Source organism: Meles meles, chromosome 10 (assembly GCF_922984935.1).
Source record: "Meles meles chromosome 10, mMelMel3.1 paternal haplotype, whole genome shotgun sequence".
NCBI lineage: Eukaryota > Metazoa > Chordata > Mammalia > Carnivora > Mustelidae > Meles > Meles meles.
In genome coordinates, this window is record NC_060075.1 from 59,995,742 (window position 1) to 60,009,715 (window position 13,974).

The window sequence follows — 13,974 nt, forward strand, 5'->3', positions numbered from 1 at the left end:
TATCTTGCCATACTTTAAAATAATCTGAGACTTATGTCTAACTCCATATTGTACAGTATTTTCCTTAACTTTAATAGGATTTTCAATCTCCCAAAATATTTTTTCTTGACTTTGTAAAAGCTTTTCAAGACTCAAATGCTAAGGCAGAACTTGTATGTGTATAATGTAAAGAGAAAAAAAATCAGTATTAAATAATCTATAACAATTTATGGCAGAATTGTTTTACATAAATAACTTTCTCCTAAGTGAAAATGTGATTTATAACCAGAAGTAGTCTTTAGATATAATTTCATCTAGGAATTTTATTTAATTGCCTATGAAATGTGCTTTTGTATAACTGATATGTTATTTGTATTTACCCCTACTTTGTTTGTATCACTGATCAACATACTTGCTGCATTTTTTTTTTTAGATTTTATTTATTTATTTGACAGGGAGAGAGAGAGAGAGAAATCACAAGTAGGCAGGCGGGGGGAGGGGGGAATAGGCTCCCTGCTGAGCAGAGAGCCCAATGCGGGACTCAATCCCAGGACCCTGAGACCATGACATGAGCTGAAAGCAGAGGCTTACTGAGCCACTCAGGTGCCCTACTTGCATTTTATTATAGGCCCCGTACATGTCGTTATAAAGACTTACTATTAAAAACAGATTTACTAAGATGATTAGGTTTCCTTTAAGGAAAAAAGTAAGATATGTTAAATCCTTAAATACCACTCAGGACCTGAGTTTTCAAATCCCTACTTGTAGAACAGTTTCTGCAATTTTACGAAGAAGTCAGATTCTTAATCCTTGTGTCTCCCATAATGCAATACCTTAATAGGTCAGGGAAGTTTATAATCCCACTCAAACTCCATCTGGTCAAAGAAGAAGAAGAAGATGGGGCGCCTGGGTGGCTCAGTGGGTTAAAGCCTCTGCCTTCGGCTCAGGTCATGATCCCAGGGTCCTGGGATTGAGCCCCGCATCGGGCTCTCTGCTCAGCAGGGAACCTGCTTCCTCCTCTCTCTCTCTGCCTGCCTCTATGCCTACTTGTGATTTCTGTCTGTCAAATAAATGAATAAAATCTTTAAAAAAAAAAAAAGAAGAAGAAGAAAAAGAAGAAGCAAATTACTTTGCTCATTCTGCAAAGTAATTCCACATTAGCACATAGGTATTAAAGAAAATTATTTTATGTTAAATAAAAATGGAGATACCAGAACACAGTTGAGCTTCAAATATTTTTAATTATATACTGCTGTTGTGTGGAAGTTACCACTCTAGTATCTCCCAGCTTCTAGCTTCGAGTTTCCATTTTACAACATACTCTTATATACCCTTCTCAATCAACAGCTAATAAGCCTCAATTGGCAGAACCACTTGGAATATTATGAAGAGCCCATCAGTCCAAAGACCCTCCTGTCCCAAGGTATTTTTACATTTGACATGCTTATTCTGGCCTTTTCATCTGTCCAGACACACTTGGAGAAAGCTGCTGCCAATTTTTTAATACCTCACTGTGGGAAGAAGAGAGAAGGCAGCTGCATGAAACTATAACAGGAGTGACAAAATGGACATTTTTATACAGCTAAAGCTGCCAAATATAGAAAGAATGGGAGATCCTTTCATTTCACAAAGCTAATAAAGGTGCAGTGTTGCAGATTTGTAAACTAGCAAAGATTACTGGAATAAACAGACCAAATGCATGATACCTCTGCCAAGATAAATGGAAAATCCCACCTACTTGGATCATATTCCATTATTGGAAATGAGAGGGATTATGCTTTGTTTGTTACTTCTCAATCATTAAATGGCTCAGTGCCAAGTATTTTCAAAATAGGTCCAGTTTTTTGGATACTATGAAGAAGAATTTTCCATGTGCCAAATTAACAGCGGTTTTGTTGTTTGTGCATCAATTTACATAATCCCTGTCTTTTGAAAGTTTATTTCTATAAGTTCTTATGAATGCTTTTAGTTATTTAGCTAATAAATCATTCTCCATGACCAGACCTACTGTCTGTTTAATTCAAGACTACCTGCGAAGCCAATGATGTTAGAGTATTTCCTTATTTCTTTAGAATAGTATTTAACAGTCACCTGAAGTAACAATAAGGTTTTTTTGCTTAAATCATGGTGTGTCTGCTATTTTAAAAGATTAAACATGAGGGGTTCCTGGGTGGCTCGGTCGGTTGGGCATTGATTTCTGGTTTTGGCAAAGCTCCTGATCACAGGGTAGTGGGTTCGAGCCCCTTCTGGCCTCTTCACTGGGGAGCATGCTTGAGAGTCTCTTGCTCTCCCTCTGCCCCTACCCCTGCTCATTCTCTCTTTCTCTCAAATAGATGAATAAAATCTTTTAAAAAAGTAAAAATTAAAAAAATAATAGATTAAACATAAGTTAACCCCTAGTAGAAAAATGGTGGTTAATGTAATGTGGAGTAGTTGATGATGGAATGTGATGGAATCTTCATTTGTAATGGAAAGAGGTATTGCCTGAGCACTGCTGTTTTTTGTTGTTTTTTTTTAAGGAATGCATATGAACAATGTACAATCTTTACTTTTTTAAATATTTATTTATGTATTTTAGAGAGAGAGTGAGAGCAGGGGCAGAGGGAGAGGGAGAGAGAGAGAGAAGCATACTCCCCACTCAGCAGGGAGCCTGACTTGGGGATTGATCCCACAACCTCGAGACCACCACCCCAACAGTCAGAGCCTTAACGAACTGAGCCATCCAGGCACCCCGGCACAATGTGCAATCTAAAAGGCAGATTCAGAACTATCTTACATACTACAAACAAAAAACAAAAAACAAAGACTAGGAAATAAGAAGAGTAATGTAAGACAATCAATTATAAAGCAAGATCTATAAAGAAAGTTCAATGATTTAACCCTGTCCTAAATCAAATTTTAGAAACGTTACCTGTATAATGTAGAAGGCTGAGAAATAAGCAATTGACTGATCTCTAATAATTTATAAATATAAATATCTAAACATGAAATAATGTAGAAAAAATTCTCAGAAAAATAAGGCCCTAACATTATTGAGACAGTCTTGAGCATATATAACAAATCAATTTTTTAAATGTTAGATGGATCGAGATAGCAATGTACAGAAATGTCTCTATATGTATGTATACACATACACACACATATATATATATACATGTATATATACATATAGATATATATCTATATTGTTATCTTTCTATATTTTATATATTTACACACAACTATAAAATGGTCTTTATTTTAAAACTTTATTAAAATTTGCTCTACACATTCTTGCTATGAACATTCATCAAACTGGTATAATGATAAAGATAATTCTTTTTAATCTCAGAATTGCCACATTTTATTTCCCAATTTCTTCAATAAAGAAATAAATATATTAATTTATACTTAATCATCAATAAATCAACAACATTCTGAAACATAATATGCATTGCATTGCAGGGTCACCATCTTATTTTATTTTATTTTTTAAAAGATTTTACTTACTTATTTGTCAAAGAGCACAGCCAAGAGGGCTGGCAGGCAGAGGGAGAAGCAGGCTTCCTGCTGAGCAGGGAACCTGATGCAGGACTCAATCCTAGGACCCAGGGTTATGATCTGAGCCAAAGGTAGACACTTAACCAACTGAGCCACCCAGGCATCCCTGGGATCACCATTTTAAAGTGTAATGCTAAAGAAAGAAATTTTTGCTATGAAAGATTATTCCTTTTCCACACTGTCCTTGCATACATGTGATTTTTTTTTGTCATTTAAAGAATTCTAAAATTAAGAAGCTTCCAGAAATTTTGAGGAGCCAGTTTTGTGTTAGACACCTTCAGTTCTAAAGACCTGTTCTATTATTTATGTAAGTCTATACATCAGTATATGTATATGGTCTGTGACATCCATAAAATGATAAATGCAGACCTAAGAGAACAATTTGTAGAGAATCTGGCTGTAAAAGACTTTCTGCCAATTGGTTGTCATAGTCTCATCACTCTTCATGAAAACCTCAGAAATGCTTTCAATTTAGAATAGATTTTTAACTTCAAATCTATTATTTCTCATTTTTAATGATGGACTTTTTCCCTAAGATTTTATTTGAGAGAGAGTGAGTGTGAGAGAGAGAAAGAACCCAAAGGGGGGGCAGGGACACACAGAGAGGGAGAAGCAGACTCTCCACTGAGCAGGGAGCCTGCTGTGGGGCTCAATCCCAGGACCTTGGGATCATGACCTGAACCAAAGGCAGACACTTAATGGACTGAGCCACCCAGGTGCCACTGGACAGTTTTGTTTTTTTTTTAAATTTTTGAACTTTTTCCAGATATTTAGGTTATAGACTATTTTTTGTAGTCAGTGCATTTGAATATGATAGTAATAATTACTATTATACTTTTTAAAAATAATCTTGGGATGTGATCCCTAAATCCCTAAATAAATGAAATGATGAGTGTGGTGAAGACTCGTATATATTATAATAATGAACTTAAGCTTGTCTGGAAATAATCAGAATATTAATCTCATTAGATTGAACCATAGAAAGTTGCCTTTTTCTATTGTGCTGATAAAAATAGTGTTCTCTGGAGCGCCTGGGTGGCTCAGTTGGTTGAGTGACTGCCTTTGGCTCAGGTCATGATCCTGGAGTCCTGGCATCGAGTCCAGTATCGGGCTCCCAGCTCCATGTGGAGTCTGCTTCTCCCTCTGACCTTCTCCCCTCTCATGCTCTCTCTCATTCTCTCTCTCAAATAAATAAATAAAAACTTTTAAAAACTATAAAAAAGAAAGAAAAAGTGTGTTCCTATGTGTCAACCACATATTTATATTTGATGGGTTTCACTTAATTAGATCATGACTAGAAGAGTCTGTTAGTCAAAATGGTATATATTGACTGATACGCTGCTAACTTTTGTTAAACTTCATCCCAGAGTTTAGGAAAATGTTGTGAACAGAGGCCATCATTCTAGTTGATCTCAGGGGTGTGAACAAAATAAGTATGGGTAGCGGCTCAGAATACACAATTTTATGGATTAAAGATTTGCTAGTCAGGAATTTTTAACACAATAAAGGATAAAGTTTCCTAATTTAGTTTTGGTATTTCCACACAAATTTACTGAAGTCATATGTTCACACCATGCTTAGGTAAACAGTATTTCACTTAAAATAACTAAAAGGCATACCTGTTTTTTTTAATTTTGTAAAAAATAGGATTAGGAATAATGAATTTCCCTGTAAATATTATTGAAATAGGCCATTCGAGTTGAATTTCCTCAAGTATGACAGAAAGAGGTATTGTTGTTAGCATCTTACTACTGTACTAATGTACTCTTCCACATTTCTAAAAAGTCAGTTAAAAGGAATCACTCCTCTGAGAATTTTGTCCATCATGTGAATGACTACTACTTTGGTTGCATTTTTGGAAAGGAGAAATGTGCCATTGGCTTGTAATAACACCCATAACATAAACTTTATTATGTATAATTTCATTTGTTGCCTCAAAAAAGGATTTTTTGAATATATAACTTGCCTACTGCTCCCAGTAGCTAATGTGTATTCACTTTGTTTAAAAATATGCAAGATAGTAAATATTTTATGATGATATTGGTGAGTCTAATTCTCAAGCATTCTAAAGGTGGGGAGAGGCTTCAAAACTAAAAATTACAGAGGCAAGGAAATGATTCATGGTCTTAAACAATGTGGTAGGGGCGCCTGAGTGGCTCAGTGGGTTAAAGCCTCTGCCTTCAGCTCAGGTCATGATCCCAGGGTCCTGGGATCGAGCCCCACATCGGGCTCTCTGCTCCGCAGGGAGCCCGCTTCCTCCTCTCTCTCTGCCTGCCTCTCTGCCTAGTGTGATTTCTCTCTGTCAAATAAATGGAATATAAAAAAACAAAAAAACAAACAACAACAACAACAACAAAAAACCATTGTGCTGAAATAGGGGATACTCGTGAAAGGCAGCCCTCTAAGCAAGAACTCAGGCTGTAGTCTTGGAATGTGTCCTAGCACCCTTCATCCTCCTACACACCCACACTGAACCACCCAACTACAAGTTGTAAGGCAAAGAAAGAGCCCAGTCAACTGGTTGCTCCCATGTACTCCTTGAAACAGCTGAGGGATTCCTTCTCTTAATCAGATATAAATCCGTTCAGGCAGGAAGAATATTTCTTTTTGCATTTTACCTCCTTACTTTATGGAGCATTCTTGGTTCTAATTCTTCAGTTCAACTGCTGACTTTGCCACTGAATTACTTGGGTAAGTCTTTCTAGGGTCTGTTTACCTTGGCTTACTAGATCAGCTGCTGTGACCAAATTTAATCTCAGGGCATGGGATTAGATCTGAAAAATTGTACTTACAAAATGATTCTCTGCATGTTTTCATGTGGTAACGATGTGAATAAATATTTGTTAGGTAATGTCTACAGTATTTCAAGTGCCCAGATACAAATGAAAACAGAGTATTAAATCTACAAATTCCAGATGTTTAGAAACCTCTAGATACATCACTGAAATATTCAGTTTTTGTCCAGATGTTTGGTGTTAACGTTTGTTTCTTCAAAAGACAGACATTCATGGTGTTATATAAATATGGGTTGCGGCCTTATGTAGTCCAACATCCTATCAATCTATTTGCCTCTGGCCATCTTGGGAAATTGTGCGGCAGTTGCAGGTGCCTATTTCACTTGTGTTCTCCTGTGATATACTGCGAGCCCTAAAAGGACAGGTATTTACAGACTTTTATATAGAAGGCTGTAATGTGAATGACTAAATAAATTCAGTAAAAAGATAAAATGAATGTTTAGCCAATGGCAGCTATGATTTTCACAGGACAAGATATGATTTCCAAATTCTGAAATAACGTCATTCAAACAAATTAATCACAGCAAAAATCTTTTGGCTGCTTTCTTCAGTAAAAACAGTCAAGATGTGGATAAATGATTTTCTGTTTATTTAAACCATAGTTTGATCATCCAGGAAATATATACTAAGGGATAACAAGTGAAACTTCTTAATAAGCACATGTTCTGATAAGTAAGGTGTATAACTGAGCACTTTAAATATTCACTACTATAATACAGCAGGCTATTATATGTTTGTTACTTTTTTTTAATATGAATATTTTTTGAAAGCTGTCTGTATGAATAGATATTAGGGGTCGATAAGGTTTGGTTCATATTGCTTTAATTTCATGAATAATAGTATTTTTTCATAACTCAGATTCTTTGGATAAAGAATTTATTTGTATCTGAGTTGTTAATCATGCTATGTAACAAAACAAATGCACTTTATGTGGAATCTTGCCTTAGATCTAAGCTTGAAAAAGGAAGTGTTTGAAAAAAACAAAAACAAAAACCTCATTTATCTAGCACTTTCCAGAGAAATTGTACACTAGAAGATAAAACTGGCTTTAGGACTCCCACAATGATGAAAGTTCACAAGTTTATTTATTATGTGCCCAGATGGACAGATTTGTTTTAATTATATGCAAAATGTTTGATGACCCAATTTCTTAGAACCTATGGTATGGCTCTAGGTTGCTAGGATAAAAAATTCTCATGTCAGTAATATCAAGAGTACGAGATTCCCAGAGGAAAGAAACAATTTGCTATAATAATTATGTGGCAGTGTAGCCATGTGGAATAGTGACCGTGGCGGTAGAGTTCTTTACTATATCATGGACCATTGGGTGAATCTCTTAATAATGGATTAGCAACGATACCAACTAGAATGGCAAACAGTTTAAGGATATTCTATAAAATATGAAGCTAATCTTTGTATCAAAGGCTTTCATATACAGTTAATAAACTATTATATGTCTCTTTTATTGACTCTGAATGTCTTGAGGGCAGGGACTTTGTCTTATTTATTTGTACATTTCTCCCTCTAACCTCTTCCATTTTTGATCTAACACAGTAGCTGTTGCTAGACATTCACTAATGTCAACTATATAAATGAATAAATGGAGCTTGAAATTCACTAAGGAAATGTGAGATTAATTTTGCTCTGTCTAGTTTATAAATGCAGATTATTAAACTGATAAGAATGGATACTATGCTTGATCTTAACCATAGGGCAAGAAGTGATTATATAAAATGCACATGTAAAGTTTAATGAAAAAAAAATAGCATATCTATTTTTTTAAAAATGAAGTGTCAGGCATTTGAATGATTATACTTAGCTAACTTAGAAACAAAATAAAACAATTTTTTTTCAATTCAACCAATGAAGCTGGATTATAAAGTGATACGAAATTAAACTATAGTTTATTTATTTATAAAACTTTGGTATTAATATTCTAGTGGAAATACTGCTTTATAATCTGGGATTACTTTTATAAATTTATTTTTAATACTGTTATCCTAGTGGAAAAACATATGCTTTCTCATTTCAATTCACCTCAATATTTTATAGAATATTTGAAAATAAATCCAGGCACACTGACTTTTGATATTTTGCATTCTTCCTTTCCATTTTCATAAGATGGACCCATCATGTATTTGTTGCTGTTTTTTTTTCTGTTATTAATTTCATGGACTTCTAGTATCAAATATGTAATTTAATCTCTAAAGAAAAATAGTATATAATTACTGTATAATTATCAAATGACATGAGAATTTTTTATCCTAGCAACCTAGAGCCATACCATAGGTTCTAAGAAATTGGGTCATCAAACATTTTGCATATAATTAAAACAAATCTGCCCATCTGGGCACATAATAAATAAACTTGTGAACTTTCATCATTTACATACATGTAAATGTATGTGTCTTTATGTATTCATACATCCATACATATATGTATGCACATATATCTACCATTGGAAACTATGAAAGTCTTTTATCAGTCTGTTTAAAAAAAAGTGAAGTGGCAAATTTTCACATGGTTACAGAAAACAACACAAAATAGCCTATATGACTTCTAAAATCAATACCATATTCTTACATTTTTCTCATTTAGAATTACACAAAACAGGTTTTATACTGTTATTATGGAACTACTGTACCCCTTCTCCCAGAAAAGGAAATAAGTGTAGATTTTAAAAGAAATCTATTCCTCCCATTTTCTGCCAAGATTATTTTGACTGAATATTTCAGCTCTTGGTGACAATGATGATGATGTGTTTCTTCCATCTGGAATTGTCCACGGAGAAAATGTCCCTATGGAGAATCTTGAAAGGCTCATTATTCCAATATTACAAATATGAAAATTGGGGTAGAGAGAAGTATAATTTTCTCAAATTCACACAGAAACTTAGAAGGGAAGCCAGGAGTAGAACCCAACTCATGTGGAAAAGATCTAATGCAACATGCGATGTCAAGCTTGCAAAGGTAATTAAATTGAGTAGTATAATTACCTAAATTATAGTACAGGAAATAGTGTCATATTTATGAACCTAATTATATCGAGTAGGAGAATTACATGAATGATAGTAATCATATGGATGGAGTTCACATACTTTATATGTTTTACTTTTCTATTCTAAATACTTAAAAAGTAAGAATTTGAAATAAAAAAGGAACAACAACAATGAAAGCCCAGTCTGAAGCCAAGCCCAGGTGTAAATTCTGGCATCCTGTATTCCCCTCTGTGTCACCTTAGATAAGTTACTTAACCTTTGAGTCTCAACTTCCTCATCTATAAAATCGGAATAATGTTAAAGGTCTGGAAAAAATTGGGACTATTAAAATATATAGTTTATATATAGAATATATATTGTATGTACATATATATGTACATACTATATATATTCTATATATGTACATATATAGAATATATAATATAGTTGCCTAGCTTTAAATAAGTATATAATAAAGTAACTACTGATCGTTTGGTTATTAGGTAACAGTAACACATGAACACCCATCAGCAAGTTTTTGTTGTTGTTGTTTTTAAGGTTTATTTTTTTGAGTAATCTCTACATCCAGTATGGGGTTTGATCAATAACAATTCTTACACACTGGACTCCACGTGTTTATGTGGGGTGTAAATTGATGCAACTTTGGACAAGTTTTTCCGTATTACCATGTTACATTGAATGTTCATATATTCTGTGACCCATTGATGCAATCCCTGAATGATACACTCAGAGAAGTTCTGTCATATATTTATCAGAACACAAATGTGAGAATGCTTATAGCAGTATCATTTATAAAAGGGGAAAAAAAAAGAAAATAATTCAAGTGCCCGTGGATAGCGGAATGGATAAACTGTGGTATAGTCACACAATGGAATAGTATACAATCATAAAGAATGAATGATTGAAGTCTCTTGAATCAACATGGGTAGGTCAAGAAGCCTGTAGTTAGAAACATCCTGTTTTGATAAGTGTAAAAGACAAGCAAAATTAAACAGTACTTTTCCAGGTTACTTGTTATTCACAAACTGTTGTTTATTTTGGTTGTTTGTTTTATATAAAGGCTTAGAGATGATAAGCACAAAATTCAGGCATGTGGTAACTTTGATTGGAGTAGACAGATCAATGTAATGTAAAAGGACCACTTAGCTTAATGAGAAACGCAACATGAAAGGAACATAAAGTTCCTCCAAAACAAGAAGATGAAATGATGCCAATATTATTCTGGTTCTGAAAATAAGTGGTCATTTAATGCATATTTATTTAGATTTTTTATTTTATGACATATATACTTTAATGTATTAGGCAAATTCAGTTAAATTTTAGAAGGAATCTTATGTCTACAAAGCTTATATGAAATATATATATGGTTTGAAAGATGTCAGAAGCAATTCATTTTCCATTCTCCCTGTGAATGATTCCATCTTACGATATGGTACAAACTCATTTTACACATCAGAAATTTGTAACATCTCGTCGAGCAGAGTCTCCATAGCTGAAATATTGCTTTTCTGGACAGAGAGGGAGTTTACCAGCCTTGCTGGACCACAGCTGACGCACTGAAATATATAAGTTTTTTTTAAAGATTTACTTTATTTATTTGACAGAGAAAGAGATCACAAGTGGGCAGAGTGGCAGGCAGAGAGAGAAGGGGAAGCAGGGTCCCTGCTAAGCAGGGTTCCCGAAGTGGGGCTTGATCCCAGGATCCTGAGATCATGACCTGAGCTGAAGGCGGAGGCTTAATCCACTGAGCCATCCAGGCGCCCTGCAAAATATATAGTTTCTAAGATGAACTCACACTGAGGTGGAATGGTCATATAAAGCTTTGTGAATGCAGTGGCACAGAATGGCCCTTCAAGATGTAGCTTCCACAATAGCTCTCTGAGTACGTTTGAAATTGCTTCAGGAATTGACAGCTAAATGTCAAGTCAAAGAACTTGGAAGAAAAAATGTTTGACCAGGATAATTATTAAAATGTTAGCTGATAGTCATAGAAACTCTTTATAAAGCCAAGTACCTTTGAGCAACCCCAAATGCTGGTTTTCTGCCATTTGTTCTTCTTATACAGCATGTTGTAAAATACGAAATAAAGTATTTTGTATGCATCTTCTGAAAACTTAGATCACCATCATAAATATGTTATGTGGTTAAATTCAGTGCTGGTTTATCTTCATATTCACTCCTTCACAGTGTCCTTGTCTAAGTCTCTGAGGGGCTATTTTTACGTTGATGACCCATAAGGAGGAAAAAATGCCATTTCCTTGTCTTTCTTTTTTTCTTTCTTTCATTTGTTCCTTTTCTTCGTTAAAGGTCAAAGTCTGGTTCCAGAACAGGCGAATGAAATGGAAGAGAGTAAAAGGAGGACAGCAGGGAGCTGCTGCTCGAGAAAAGGAACTGGTGAATGTGAAAAAAGGAACACTTCTCCCTTCAGAGCTCTCGGGGATCGGTGCAGCCACCCTCCAGCAGACAGGGGACTCTCTAGTAAACGAAGACAGCCACGACAGTGACCACAGCTCAGAGCATGCACACTTATGATACACAGAGAGGATCAGCTCCCTTCTCAGGAAAGAAATGTTGTGATGGCAAGCCTTACTCAAACATCGTTTACACAGACAGATGACGATGACAGTGATTTTTTAATATTATTAAAGTCAGGCATCTCCAGTCTTTTTTTCATTTTCTGATCTATAGAGGGTTTACACTAAGTGCCGCTTATGAAAGATGCTTCGTCAGTGAAGATGGAGATGAACTTGCTTTGACTATTCCAGATATGTTGGTCGTGTGTGTGACAGTAAGCAGGTATGTTTGCTTTTGCTTGCACTGAAAATTAAATTGCTATCAAGAGCAAACTATGAGACATTTTAATTCAAGAAGCCTCCAAAGTGAAGATGCAGAAGATGAACTTGCTTTAAACATTCCAGATGTACGAGGTCACGCGTATGACAGTGGGCAGGTATTTGCTTTCGCTTGCACTGACAATTAAATTGCTATCAAGAATAAACCATGAAACATTTTATCCTGAATAGCCACAGTGCCTGAAATCACTCTTAAGTGGATAAAAAATGTATTTTAACTCTGTATATATTACCCTTAAGTCATTTTCCTGTCTTCACTAAGTTTAGCGATGCATTCATATTAGCTGATGAAAACAGGCACTCACGATGACAACCAGAACAAGCTTCCTGTCTGTTTATACACTTTGTCATCCCAGAAACAATCAGCACGTGCTTACTTGTGTTCAAGTAGAGGAAAATACATTAGTGTCTGATAGGACATATTCTTGTACCACAGACAAAACAAACCTTATGTTGCATTTTCTATCAACTGCTGCTAATACATTATTATAAAACTTAACCTAGCTCCTCAATTCTTCCTATCTTATAGCTTGACAAAAAATTTAGGATCATAGGCAAATCAGTTAACTTACAGAAAGAGCTTTGTTTGACAGACTTTGATTTTATTTCTTTAAAATGCTAGCTGTTATATGATTTAATTAACAAGGAAAAGGTATCCCCTTGATTGGTGATGGCATTAGACAAATTGCAAAGCAAAATTGATTCCTCAAGTTGGTAGAAGATAAAATTCTGAATGTCTTCAAATGAGATTCAATAAAAACATTATTTTTTTCATATATGATGTATTCATGCAGAACAACAATCTTTGTATTTTGTAAAAAAAATGTTTAATAAATGATTCTTTGTAAATAATTTTGGTCTCCCTACTGTGATTTCCTAAATTTTTACCGGCTTTAATGTAAATACTTAAAGTCCTAAATTCATCTGCACTTGTGTACATCCAGATGATCATAATAAATGAATCATCTACATTTTTTTCTCTGGTTTCTGTATTTTTTAACTGCAAAAAAAAAATCATTGGATAATCAAAGAACATTTTAAGAATACATATGTATTAAATCACTTACCTGATTTGAAGAATATGCCAAATGGACTTTTGTGTGTATTTTATGAAATTGAAGATAAAAGGGGAAAAACTATTATTTGTCACAATGAGGTAAAAATAACAGTTACACATTTTGAAACTTACAAATAATAGATATGAATCCATTGATTGTTCCTAAATTAAAACATCCAGAGTTTTTGATGTGAAAATAAGCTAAATAGGCTAATCCAAATGTTCAGTCCTAATAGACATTACTAGTGTAAGAAGTTAAGGATTTACTAATGTATTTTGTTTTGTGCATGGTTGCATATGCATTAGATATCTAAGTCCTACTAATAACTTTATAATACTTTTTCATTTGTCCCCTATTGTAACCTAAAATGTTTAGAATTACCCAGAAACTCTCTCTTCCCACAAAGTAGTTCAAAATAGAAATAGAGAAAACTAATCAGTAAAAATTTCCAAAACCTCATTATTTAATTTCATTTGCTTTAGAATGGTGAGATTGAAAAAAAAATGTGAATGATCTCAGTTTACTTACTCTAGCATGATATATGGAGAGTATTCAAGAAATTTTTTAAAAATTACATTGTTTATATCACTTTTTTCCTTTGTGTAATAAATGTTATCACAGCAGTTAGCAATATTTCTAAATTAACTGGGGGTGAAGACCATTTACATTGACACCTTCCAGGCATAAAACAAACACTCTTCTATGAATCACTTGAATGAATACAAAGCGTATTTGTATTGATGACATCTACT

At 34.3% G+C, this 13,974-nt stretch overlaps 1 protein-coding gene across 1 annotated transcript in view; it reads left to right on the forward strand.

The window, feature by feature from the left end:
• Positions 1–13,056, forward strand: part of MEOX2 (mesenchyme homeobox 2) — a 63,340-nt gene extending 50,284 nt beyond the window's left edge. Inside the window, exon 3 of the mRNA XM_046021001.1 lies at positions 11,620–13,056. Coding sequence (XP_045876957.1) covers positions 11,620–11,844 — 225 coding nt within the window. The 3' untranslated portion in view covers positions 11,845–13,056. The remainder of the gene's footprint in view (positions 1–11,619) is intronic.
• Positions 13,057–13,974: the final 918 nt, after the last annotated feature.